This window comes from Meriones unguiculatus, chromosome X (genome assembly GCF_030254825.1).
Source record: "Meriones unguiculatus strain TT.TT164.6M chromosome X, Bangor_MerUng_6.1, whole genome shotgun sequence".
Taxonomy (NCBI): Eukaryota; Metazoa; Chordata; class Mammalia; order Rodentia; family Muridae; genus Meriones; species Meriones unguiculatus.
Genome location: NC_083369.1, coordinates 95756872 through 95770128, shown reverse-complemented (window position 1 = coordinate 95770128; position 13257 = coordinate 95756872). Strand labels below are relative to the sequence as shown.

The following is a 13257-nucleotide window of genomic DNA, read 5'->3' as shown; positions in this document are numbered from 1 at the left end:
ATGCCTAGGGGTGGTATTGATCTTAGCCATTCTGATGGGTATAAGATGAAATCTCAGAGTTGTCTTGATTTGCATTTCCCTGATGACTAAGGATGTTGAGCCTTTCTTTAAGTGTTTTTCTGCTATTCTATATGCCTCTGTTGAGAATTCTGTGATTAGCTCTGTACCCCAGTTTTAAATTTGATTACTTGGTGTGTTGGTATCTAATTTCTTGAGTTCTTTTTATGTTCTGGATATTAGTTCTCTGTTGGATGTAGGGTTGGTGAAGATCTTTTTCCCAGTCTGTCGGCTGTTGTTTTGTTCTGTTGACAGTGTTCTTTGTTTTACTGATGCACCAACCAAGGACCATGCGTGGAGAGGACCTAGACCCCCTGCTCAGATGTAGTCAATTGGCAACTCACTCTCCATATGGGTCTCCGAGTAAAGGGAGCAGGGGCTGACTCTGTCATGAACTGAGTTGCCTGCTCTTTGATCACTTGCCCCTAGCGATGAGACTTTACCAGGCCACAGAGGAAGAGGATCCATGCAGTCCTGATGAGACTTGATAAGCTAGGGGCAAAAGGCAGAGGAGGAGAACTCCCCTTTTCAGTGGACTAGGAGAAGGAGATGGGGGAAAGAGGGAGGGAGTGTGGGACTGGGAGAAGTTGAAGGCAGGGGCTTCAATTGGGATATATAATGAGTAAATTGTAAAGAAATAAAAAATAATTTTAAAATACTAAAATTTAAAAAAATCCCTTTAGTGTGTTTTTAATTGGTACACTCCTGTGTGCAAAATATTCTATACTAAGTTTTCTACAATGTATGCATGATAAGTAATTTTGTAAGCTTTCTAGTATCTGAGAATACCTTGATGGTTTTTGATGTTCTGGCTGGATACAGAATTAAAAGTTGGAGGTAATGTTCCTTTATTATGAAGGTATCCCTCGACTGTATTTGTGTTCTAGTGTTGCCACTGCATGTTCTGAAGCCACTCAATTGTCTGGGGCACCATATACAAAGTGTGGTCAACTTTCTTTCTGTGCACTCTTACCTCTGTATCTGGAAATGTGAAAATTTTATTCACAGTAGTGTGTGTGTATAGACTTGAGCTATATATTTTGCTGAATCTTTGGTAAGACCCTTTAAAATGGGAAGTTTTTTCTTTATTGTTTTTTTTATTGTTATTATTTGTGCTTTATGGGAGATTTCCTTAGTACCACCTGTCTACCTGTATGTTGAGTTTTACGTTTCTTCATGTGTTCATTTTTTTTTAAGCACCTTTTTGTTTGCTAAAATTTCTGGTTTTGTTTCATAGTCATTAAACCTTATCAGTGCTGCTCTTGTTTGGTCTGTTTGCTCTGAATTATGCTTTCTTTTAACATTGACCCCTGTTTTACACCCTTCTCCAGAAGTTGTAGGAACCATGGCTGTCTGGCCATGATTAGAAATCAAGCATTGCTCTTCATTGGAGGTGGTATTGCCCTCCTACCCCAGGGACATTTGTAACACTTAGAGACATTTTTCTTATTATTATCAAAGCCTGGGGTTACTACCAGTCTTCAGTGAGTACAGTGCATATTATGTTCTTATACAAGAAAAAAAATAAAAAACACTCGGCTCAAAATGGCAATAATGCTAACTTGGGAAACCACACAGTAGGATTAAAAGCTGACCATGAGTCTCTTTTGAAGATGATGTAATTAGTTCAGGGCATCTTAAAGTTTTTCTAATCATGACCTCTTTTCACCTGAGAAATTTTTATTCAACTGCAGGTAAAATATGCATACAGATCAAACATTTACTTTTATAAGTCATACAGAAATTTACTTTAAAACAATTCCTTTGTGTATATATAGTTTTACCATTTGTTAGGGATAAAAACAAGTTTGTACACTAATTAAGTGGATTGATCATTTTTACATGAATTAAATCTTGCCTGATATCAAAGAGCTTAGAGCATATTAAATATTTTTGAGAGCTGATTGATACTGATTTTGCAGTTGTCAATGCTGAGAACACTGTTTTGCATAAATACACAATAGAAAATGATAGAAATTTATTTACCATTTTAGAAACTGTTAAATATTCTGTCTACTATCAAGCCAAAATTCATTTAATGATTTTTTTCCAATGAAACTTAAGTCAGAAACTCAAACAGTGATTTTAAAAGTCAATCTGAGTCTCAGCATCTGCTTCGATACCCTAGTGCGTAGAGTCTTTCAGAGGTCCTCTGTGGAAGTCTCCTATTCTGTTACTCATCTCCTACTTCCAGTGTCTATGCTTTTTTCCCTTCTGACTACGTATTAAGCATCTTCCCTAGGGTCCTCCTTGTTGTTTAGCTTCTTTAGAGCTATAGATATTAGTATGTGTATCCTATATTATATGGTTAATATCCACTTAGAAGTGAGTATATACCATATGTAACTTTCTGCTTCTGGGTTTCCTCACACAGAATAATCTTTTCTAGTTTCCACCATTTGCCTGCAAATTTCATTATTTCCCTGTTTTTAATTTCTGAGTGGTATTCCATTGTGTAAATATACCATACTTTCTGTATCCATTCTTCCATTGAGGGACATCTAGGTAATTTCCAGATTCTGGCTGTTACAAATAAAGCTGCTATGAACATAGTTGAGCAAATGTCTTTATTGTATGGCGGGGCATCTTTTGGGTATATGTCTGGAAGTGATATAGCTGAATCTTGAGGTAGCACTATTCAGAGTGCTGGAAATTTTATGGAAGAAGAGGGAGACAGAAAGACCTGAAGTGAACAGAAACTCTACAAGGAGAACAACAAAGCCAAAAAACCTGGGTCCAGGGGCCCCTACAGAGACTGATACTCCAACCAAGGACCTTGCATGGAGAGGACCTAGTTCCCCTGTTCAGAGGAAACCATAGGCTGCTCAAGTGAGTTCCTTAGTAAGGGGTACAGGGTCTGTCTCTGACATGAACTCAGTGGCAGGCTCTTTGATCACCTCTTGGCGGGGGGGCGTTGTGCAGCCTTGCCAGGCCACAGAGGAAGATGATGCAGCGAGCCTTGATGAGACCTGAGAGGCTGGGGTCAGATAGAAGGGGAGGAGGTGCTCCCCTATCAGGGGACGAGGGAAAGGGCATAGTGGCAGAAGAAGGAGGGTGGGTGGAGACTGGGAGGAGATGAGCGAGGGGGCTCCAGTAGGGATACAGAGTTAATAAATTGTAATAAACAAATAAATAATATAAAATATAAATTTTAAAAAAGTCAGTCTGACCCAATTTAATCTGGGGATATACTAATTTACTACATGCTCAGGAATCATAGTAGGAAAATATTAAAAGTCTGATTTTCATTATCAAAACGTTGTTTTTAGAAGAGCAGAAAGTATCCTATGTACATTAAATGCACTGTAGCTCATACCATATCAGTCTAAAATCTGAGCTAATGTGTTTTAGGAAGCAGTCGTTGGTGTTGAGTGGCATAGTGGCATATGCAGTGCAAAATGGGCATGCTGCTGTGTGTTCAAAGCCAAAGCTGTTAACACAGTACCAGTGAGTGATGCCAGAAACATCTCAGATTTATTGCACATTTGATTTTTTTTTTTTTTTTTGGCCATGAGAAAACTTTTACCAAAATTATTTTGTGTCTGTGACACCTTCAGATTTACGTTGTAAGAATCTGGAATATACCAGAAGCAGAAAGATGCACACGGTATATACTCACTCATATAGACATATAATATAGGATAAACCTACTAAAATCTGTACGCCTAAAGAAACTAATCAAGAGGGAGAACTCTGGCTAAAATGCTCAATCCCCATCCCGAAAGGCAAAGAGGATGGACTACAGAAGAAGAAGAAAACAGGAAACAAGCTAGGAACCTGCCACAGAGGACCTCTGAAAGGCTCTACTTTGCAGACTATCAAAGCAGACACTGAGACTTATGGCCAACTGTCGGACAATGTGCAGGGAATCTTATGTAAGAAGTGGGAAATACTAAGATTTGGAGAGGACAGGAACTCTACAAGGAGAGCAACAGAACCAAACAGTCTGAGCACAGGGGTCTTTCCTGAGACTGATACTCCAACCAAGGACTATGCATGGAGATAACCTAAGACCCCTGCACAGATGTAGCCCAGGGCAGTTCAGTGTCCAAGTGGGTTCCATTGTAATAGGAACAGAGACTGTCTCTGACATGAACTGATTGGCCTGCTCTTTAATTACCCCCTGCCCCCAGGGGGAAGCAGCCTTACCAGGCCACAGAAGAAGACGACAATACAGCCACTCTTGATGAGACCTAATTGACTAGGATCAGAAGGAAGGAAAAGAAGCCCTCCCCTATCAGTGGACTTGGGAAGGGGCATGCATGCAGAGGGTGGAGGAAAGGAGGGATTGGGACAGGAGGAGGGAGGGAACCACAGGGTGGATATAAAGTGAATAGAGTGTAATTAATAGAGAATTAAAAAAAAAAAGAATCTGGGATGTAGTTGAATGACGTGAAGGACCTCATCCTGTTTTTTCATCTTTTCCCCTGATTTGGTCAGATATTCAATAAGAAACATGTTTCATCTCGTTTCAGGGTAAAGATCTAACTTTCAACATTCCCTTTGTTAGAGAAAAAGTCTGAGACTGTCAATAAACCATATATATGTGACCACGTACTCCTTTGCTTTCTATGTACTATTCCTTTCTCAGTGGCCTTCTCTCTGGTCCTGAGAATGTATTGCTGTCTCTAAAGAATGAATCCTGTTAGAATGAGAAAGGAGCAATTATGCATTGTATAAGATAGGACAGGGACCTAAACTGCTGCTTTAACAAATTTCTTCTAGTTCCAGATTCATGAGATTCTTGGTGATTCTGTAAATGGGTTTTCATTTCAAATATCCTTTCTTGTATTCTCTGAATCAGCTCTCCCAAGTCTGCTGGATCAATTAACCTTGTTGTATATGTGTATACTCTTATCCCTCAACTTTATTACTATTTCACCTCTCTTGTTCTCCTACTCTTTTCTTTAAATCCCTTTTAGTAGATTTGGGAAGTAAGTTAGATGTTCTGTGCTCAGTTTAATCTTGGTGGTTTGGAAACTAAGCATAATTTGTAGCATAGTTTCATGTAATTCTAGTCTCTTTTACATTATACTTAGCTTTTATATCAGAATTATCTATTGCCAACATTTAACTTTTCTTATAAATGAAAAGTGAAGGAAATTGTTCTGTATGTTTGCAGATGACAGTTATAGACTTTCCAGAGCTCTAGCAGATGTTATAACAATATGTATTTTGATGATGTTTTTGTTTCTTTATTTGGCTTTGGTATTGGGATAATACTGTATTCATAAAAAGAATTTGGGACTATTCCTTTCATTTCTATTTTGTGGAACAATCTTCATAGTATCAAGAGATTTAGTAGAATTCTGCAGTGAATCCATCTGCTTCTGAGGTGTTTTCAATTGGGAGACCTTTTATTACTGTTTCAGTGTTGTTGCTGGATATATGTTCAGATGTTTAAATTTTTATTTCATCTTGGTTTAATTTTGATAGGTCATATACATCTGAAAATTAAACTGTTGTTTGGTTTTTTTTTTTTTTTTTTTTTTTTTTTTTTTTTTTTTTTTTTTTTAGATTTTCCAAGTGAGTGAAATAGAGATTTCATTGGTCTCTGTTGTAACATCTCACTTTTCATATCTTATTTTATTGACTTGGACCGTCTGCCTTTTGGTTAAATTGGAAAAGGGTTTGTCAGTCTTGCTTATCTTTTCAGAAAAACAACTTTGTTTCATTGATTCTTTGTATTATATTTGTTTCTTCATTTCTAGTTCATTAATTTCTATTTTGATATTAATTTTTTGAGACAAGGTCTCACTGTGTGAACTTCTAGAACTTCCTATGTAAAGGTGGCCTGGAACTTATGTAGAGCAGGCTGGCCTCAAAGTCACAGAAACCTGCCTTCCTTTGTGCTATGATTATAAGGATGTACCACTACATCTAGCCCTGATCTATTTCTCCCTGTCTAGAGTTTTCAGGTTTGGTTTGTTCTTGCTTTTTCCAAGACTTTAGGTGCATCATTTGGTTATTTATTTGAAACCTTTCAAATGGGAATGAACCTGTGTGAGTAGATAATGGTACTCCTACAAACAATGGGCTACTGAGTAAAATTTCCAATATCAGGTATGGGATGCCTTCACAGAAGGTCATCAAGGAAGCCCCAGATGTCCCCAAAGCAAAACAAGTTGTTGGTACTTTTAGTTATTCACAAAAAGCCACTGAATGGTCATTAGAGGATATGAACTTTTTGCTAAAGATACTGAATACCTAATTGCAAGATACAAAACAGGCTGAAATTGAGCTGGAAATATTCTTCTTGCTGGCTCGTCTCGCAGTCCCAGACTGTGTTACTCTACACACTGCTGGGAGAGAAAAAGTATCATTGGTCTTACCCATCTGTGTACTCTATGGAACAGAAAATACAACCTGCCTACCTGTGCAATAGTGGCACAGTTGTGAGGATGAGATTTGAGGCCTGTTCTAAAGAGGGGAAACTCATAACTAGTACAATAAGCCAACTTAACAATTTATGCTTAGGGAGGTAGTAGCCCAACTGAGGTAACAAAAGCGTTACATTATCAAACTGGATAATATGGATGCTTATACCCATTGACAAAGGTTGCTCTCAGATGTAATAAGAAAAACCTCCTCTTACAGTAATCAGAAATGAATGCAAAGACTAGATCCATAAGATTCTGAGAATGGGTGATGGTTGAAGGCTCAGTCCTAAACAGGCATTTACGCTTCTCCTTCTAAGGTTCCGAGAACACTGTCAGAGAGTGGTATAGGAAGTATGCAAAAGCCAGAAGAAAAGGTGAAAGCCTGTGAAATGCGATCTTTTGAACTCAATATAACTGTCACAGTCATGAACTTGGCAACTGCAGTTACCCTCACTGGCCCACACACAAGACAGGCTGTGTTAAAAAAGAAGGGATTTATGCACCTTACTGTCGTATTATTGGCTATTGACAGTTTCTAGGAACAGGGGAATAATTGGCTCCAGTTATGTATCCACTGTTGAGCCCACCAGGTTCCAACAGATAGTTCCAAATTCACACTCACTTTACAGCCCTGGTTAAACACAGTGGATCACAAATTAAAACAAAAAGACACCAATGTGAGTGAGAAAGAGTTGTAGAAAAGAGGGTGTGTATGTATAAAGGAGTAGTAGTGAGATGGAACAGGGTTGAGATTGAGAGTGGTTAGTATGTATTATATATTTGCTTTTAATTGTCACACAGCAGACTGAATTTAAAAATTTCAAAACCCATAGAAATATGTAAGTAGCCACCCACCTTAATAAGAACTTTGTGTTATAATTCCTGTCAATCTTTGGTATTTGTAAGGAGGTGAATGAAAAGTGTGTTTGTGTGCAGGCGAACGCATGTCTACAAATATTTGTTTTGTTATGGGTTTCCTATTTTTGAGAACGTCATAGTATATACAATGAAATATGATTATATCTGCCTTAACTTCCCCGTCTAGTCCCTCCAGTATTCCCCTAACACACCCCTCCCAACTTCATGCCTTTTTTATTTAATGAATCAAGTCTAGTTAGTGCTGCCCATAAGGGCAGAGATAAAGACAACCACTGAAGCATTGGGGAGCCTACCAGCAGCCACATCTTCAAAAGTAAATGAATAGATACAGTCTCTCTCCCCCAGCAATATTTAATCAAATCTGAAATACCATCAGTTATTCTATTTTGGTCAATACCCTAGTAGAGAAAGAAAATCCACATCAATACTGAAGAATTGGCTTTAATAAATTAAATAACTTTAATTTCGTTTAAAAAAGTTAAAGTAAAAATGTCAAATGTCAAGAAAGGGTACAAGCCAAACTGCAATCTGTTCTTCCTGAAGTTTTATTATTCCCTAAACTGTCAACTAAATATAATAAATATATATGTTTAATGTTGACACTGTTAAATTACCCTTTCCATTTTCATAACAGACGAACCCAAATTATATCTTTTATCAGTGTCTGCTGGGTTTCAAGTTGTGAATGAAATCACAAGCAACCTCAGAGTATACTTCCATGTCTTTTAAATTATTAAATTTGGCTCAACTCACCTTTGTTAATTTCTTGCATGTCATTAAGGAGAAATCTTTAATATGCTTTACTTATGACTTGTGCTCAGGTCTTGAAGGATTCATAAACACACTTTGTTTTAACCTTATTAAATAAGCTTAATGCATTAGTGGATTTAATTTGATCTGTATTCAGATTTTTAAAAATATATTTGAGATTATAATTATATCATTTCTACTTTCCCTCTAAGTACTCAAATGTACTTCCCTATTCTTTTTCAAATTCATAGCCTCTTTTTTGCTTTAACTACTGTTGTTTTGTGTGTGTGTGTCTTCCTATTTTTTTAAAGGTGGTTTGTTGTCTCCTTGCTTTTTCTCTACTTTCTTTCTAGCTATCTTAATTTGAGTCTCATAAAAGGGTAGCAGGAGAAGCCTATGCTTTCTTCCTTACCTTTGTTCAAGCAGGAAAAGGGTTTTAAAATTGACTGGATTGACCGCAAACAATCCCAGAGTCAGAACTCAGAAATTCTCCAAAATGATTCAGTGAGTTGAATTACACTACACAAAATGTATATATAAATGTATACACACACACACATATATTTATGTGTATATATATATACACACACATATATATGTATATATTTATATATATATGTATATATACATATATATATGTATATATTTATATATATATGTGTGTGTATATATATATATATATATATATAGAGAGAGAGAGAGAGAGAGAGAGAGAGATCTTTTGTTTGGACAAAAACCTAATTGTGTTAAATATTTCCTGAAATTGTATGCTATTGTCAGACCAAATAATCACAAGTAAGACATCCAGGTTAAAAATGGAGCATTTGTGGGAGCCCTGCCTCAATTTGTTGTGTTGTCACAGAAGATCATCTTTCACTGGTTTTCAGTGATTGTGGGAAAGGTTTTAATTCCGTAGACGTCTAATCTGAAAGTTAACATTATTAACCCTTTTTTCCCTTCCAGGTTAGCTTTGCTGATTGTGGAAAGATTTGAAGTTGGGTGTAATTAATGGTCGTAATGATAGCATTTCATATGCTATCACATATTTATGTATAGGTTAGATTAAATTTATTTGGTTATTCTTTAATTAAAAAGGGAAAAAGAAACTGTATTACAAGTCAAAGGAGCACTATATAAATGTTTTTCTGTATGCACCATGAGAACAAATACAATGTCCTATAAAAGCCAATGAAAGTTTCCTTTTTAAAAAAAAATTCTACCAGTAGGAAGTGAAAAATTGTATGCATTCACAATGCTCCTGTATTTAGTGGTTAAATCATAGTTGAAGTGCCAATTTGATTCAAGAAATCTGTCTTTGGGGTATCTTGAATTCTAATATTTATTTGCAAACTGTTCATCTCAAAGATCTCTCTTTCACACACACTCTTACCCTGTGTGTGTGTGTGTGTGTGTGTGTGTGTGTGTGTGTGTGTGTGTTTCCTGGACTCAAATATTGACATTTTGATTTCACTCTGTATATCAAACTGTGTGTCAAGAATTGAGTCACTGATGAAGATTGCAGGGTGGAGTAGGTAAGCAAATCACTAGACCAGTGCAGTGACTTTTACTGTAAGGCAGTTCATTTCTTATGGCAGTTTAACATGTTTTTGATTTGAAGTTTTAGAATGATGGAGAATTTGGGGTCAGTCTGGAAAGATTGCTGGAAACCAAATCATGTAGTAATTTTTTCTTCTAAAGTTCCTGCTCAGGACTGTTGTTCAGATTTTGTTGAAGATAATTTTTCCTTATTTTATGTAGTGATTGCTTAGCCCTTGATTGTGTGTGTGTGTGCATGTGTATAAAACTTTTTCTCTAGGATTATAAGTGAGAACATAATCTTAGGTTTTCCTTTAAAAACACTACAACAATGAATGAGAAACATTTTTCATTAGTCACAGAAAAAAAATGGGGAGCTTACAGTTCAGAGTTTATGACATGGCAATGAGTGATGGAGAAAAACCCAGTAGGATGTGGTGATAATGGTTAGGTTTGTGGGTAAGGTAAAGGGAGGTGTTAATCATTTGACTTTCTGCTTCAAAAAGAGTGTGTCTTATATACATGCAATAGCAATTGATGAAAAAAAGAGGCTATGGGTTTGAAAGAAAGCAGGGAGCAATACATGGAAGGATTTGGAGGGAGGAAAAGGAAGGAAGAAATGTTGTAATTAAAATGAAGTCTCAAAAAAGTGTGTCTCTGTACACTACCACTTCTCTGAACTTCTCTATGTGTCAAATGTTAACGATTATATAGAATTACTAGTTATTGTTGGCCCTGAATATAAGGATACTATTTAGATTTTTTTAATTATATTGAATTGAAAACCTAAGTTTTACCTTCCTTATCTTAAAACGATGAATTACCTTTGAATAAGACAACAAAACATTCAAAATTACATCACTTAAATTTTATTGTGAAACTATATTTGAAGATTGAAATAAGATATAGATCACTGGTTATATAGTTTGGCTGTGATAAATAAGGAAACAGTCAGATGTTGATAAAAAAAAGAAACTTAAAATCAGTGAATTAAAATTTACTTTTTGTTTTTTAGGGGTCCCTTCAGTGTTGTACGGCGATGTATCAACAGAGAAACTGGGCAACAATTTGCTGTAAAAATTGTTGATGTAGCCAAGTTCACATCAAGTCCAGGGTTAAGTACAGAAGGTAAGAGATGGATTTCAAGTAAGTTATTTGATGTCTGGCTTTATTCCATCTCCAAAATCCATTTATCAACCTATCCTCATCTGGGGTTGGGGATGCAGAGGATGTGATATAGAAGGGAAGTGGGTGGAGACAGTCTGAACTCCAGTTGCAGTTACTGAAAAACCTAAAAGATCTCATTTGAAATATGGAAGCATTAATAGTCATGTCGGATCTTTATGAACTTATGGTTTGGTTTGGTTTGGTTTGGTTTTAAATAGAAAGAGAGTGAAATACAGATGTATATTTTCTAGGGTTTAATTTCAGTCCTGTTGTATTAGATGTAGGATGGGAAGGAAGGGAAATAATTGCAAGGATGAAGCAGCCAGGGTCTTGAGGATTACTATCTATTATAACTAGAAGACTGACATTTTGATTCGCATTTGGCTTAATCACATATTGTATTTGTGAAAGTTGAAAGCTCAGTAGTATTAGAATTTGTAGGACTGAGAATTTTGTTTTAAGATATTTTAGCTGAATGTGGTGGTGCACACTGATAGTCCCAACACTTGGAGAGGCAGAGGCAGGCAGATCTCTGTGAGTTTGAGGCTAGCCTGGTATACAAAGTGAATTCAGGACAGCCAGGGCTGCACAGAGAAACCCTGTCTTGAAACCATGCCCCCCAAAAGATTTTCTTAAGTATATGTGCATGTAAATTACTTATTTTTAAAATATGTGCCATGATTCACATTAAAGGTAACAAAACTGTTTATTATATTGACTTTCTAATTAGTCTATCTACTATCTTTAGACATTTCCACAGCCTAGTAACATATGTATCCATCTTTAGTTTTTGGTTTTGTAATCTTAAAAGCAATGCAGTTTTAAAGCTTAGATTAGAAACTTCAAAGAGAACTATTGGTGTTTTATCTGATTATCTTGTTTTGGAAAATAAAATTTTTCACACTGTGAGCTCCAACTTAATCTATTCCTATAGATTTTTATTTAGGATGATTACTTCTGAATACTTTGTGACTCTTTAAATTATTATTATCAACATAATGTTTTAGAAAATTCTTTTCAGTATAGAATAAGACTTTATTTATTTATTTATTTATTTATTTATTTGATTTACAGCCTGATCCTAGCTTCCTTCCTCCTCTCCTACTTCCTACTCTTACATCCCCTTCCCCTATTCCATTTTCTCCTTCTCAGAGAAGGGGAGGCACCCAAGGGGTACCAACACACCCTGTCACCTCAAATCACAGCAAGACTGAGCACATCCTCCCCCACTGAGGCCAGTCAGGGCAGCCCAGCTGGGGGAAAGGGATCCAAAGGCAGTCTACAGAGTGAGAGACAGCCCCTATTCTCATTGTTAGGGAACCCACATGGTGGCCAGGCTGCACATCTGCTACATGTGTTTAGGAGGCCTAGGTCCAGCTCATGTATGCTCTTTGTTTGGTGATTTAGTCTCTGTGAGCCCCCATTGGCCCAAGTTATTTGACACTGTAGATCTTCTTGTAGAGTCCTTGACATCTGTGGCTCCCTCTATCCTTCCTCCCACTCTTTCAGAAGACTCCCGGAGCTCAGGCTATGGTTTGGCTTGGGGTCTATGCATCTCTTTCGATCAGTTGCTGGGTGAAGCCTCTCAGAAGACTAAGTTATGCTAGACTTCTGTCTGCAAGCATAGCAGAGTATCATTGATAGTATCAGGAGTTAGACTAGCACCATTTGTTGATGATGCTGTTTTTTTTTCCATTGTATGGTTTTGGCACCTTTGTCAAAAATCAGGTGTCCATAGGTGTGTGGGTTTATTTCTGGGTCTTCTATTCAATTCCATTGATCCACCAGTTTGTTCCTATACCAGTACCATGCAGTTTTAATTACTGTTGTTCTATAGTACAGCTTGAGTTCAGAGATGGAGATACCTCCAGAAGATCTTTTATTGCAGAAGATTGTTTTAGCTAGTCTGGGTTTCTTGTTACTCCATATGAAGTTGAGAATTTTTCTTTCAAGGTCTGTAAAGAATTGTGTTGGTAATTTGATGGGACTTGAATTGAATCTGTAGATTACTTTTGGAAAGATGGCCATTTTTACTATGTTAATGCTGCTGAGCCATGAGCATAGGGGATCTTTCCATCTTCTGATATCTTCTATTTCTTTCTGCAGAGACTTGAAGTTTTTCCATACAAGTCTTTGACTTGTTTGGTTAGAATTACACCAGGGTACTTTATGTCTTTTGTGGCTATTGTGAAGGGTGTTTTTTTTTTTTTTTCCCTCATTTGCAGGCAAATGGTGGGAGCTGGAAAAGATCATCCTAAGTGGGGTATCCTAGAAGCAGAAAGACATATACTAACTTTTAAGTGGATATTAGCCATATAATATAGGAAAAACATACTACAATCTGTACACCTAAAGAAGCTAAGCCAGAAGCAGGACCCTGGGTAAGATGCTTAATACTCATTCAGAAAGGCAAACAGGATACACATCAGAAGAGGGAGAAGACAGGGAATAGGATAGGTGCCTACCACAGAGGGCCTCTGAAAGACTC

General features: G+C 36.8%; 1 protein-coding gene across 13 annotated transcripts in view; it reads left to right on the top strand.

Moving 5' to 3' along the window:
• The window catches only part of Cask (calcium/calmodulin dependent serine protein kinase), a 350715-nt gene that overhangs the window by 58510 nt on the left and 278948 nt on the right, over window positions 1–13257 (top strand). For 7 of the 13 annotated variants that reach the window (XM_060375172.1, XM_060375170.1, XM_060375165.1 and 4 more), the window contains exon 2: window positions 10618–10730. In XM_060375172.1, the coding sequence (XP_060231155.1) occupies window positions 10618–10730 (113 nt within the window). Of the gene's footprint in view, window positions 1–10617; window positions 10749–13257 lie in introns of all 13 variants that reach the window. The other 6 variants (XM_060375163.1, XM_060375171.1, XM_060375166.1 and 3 more) reach the window with 1 other exon arrangement.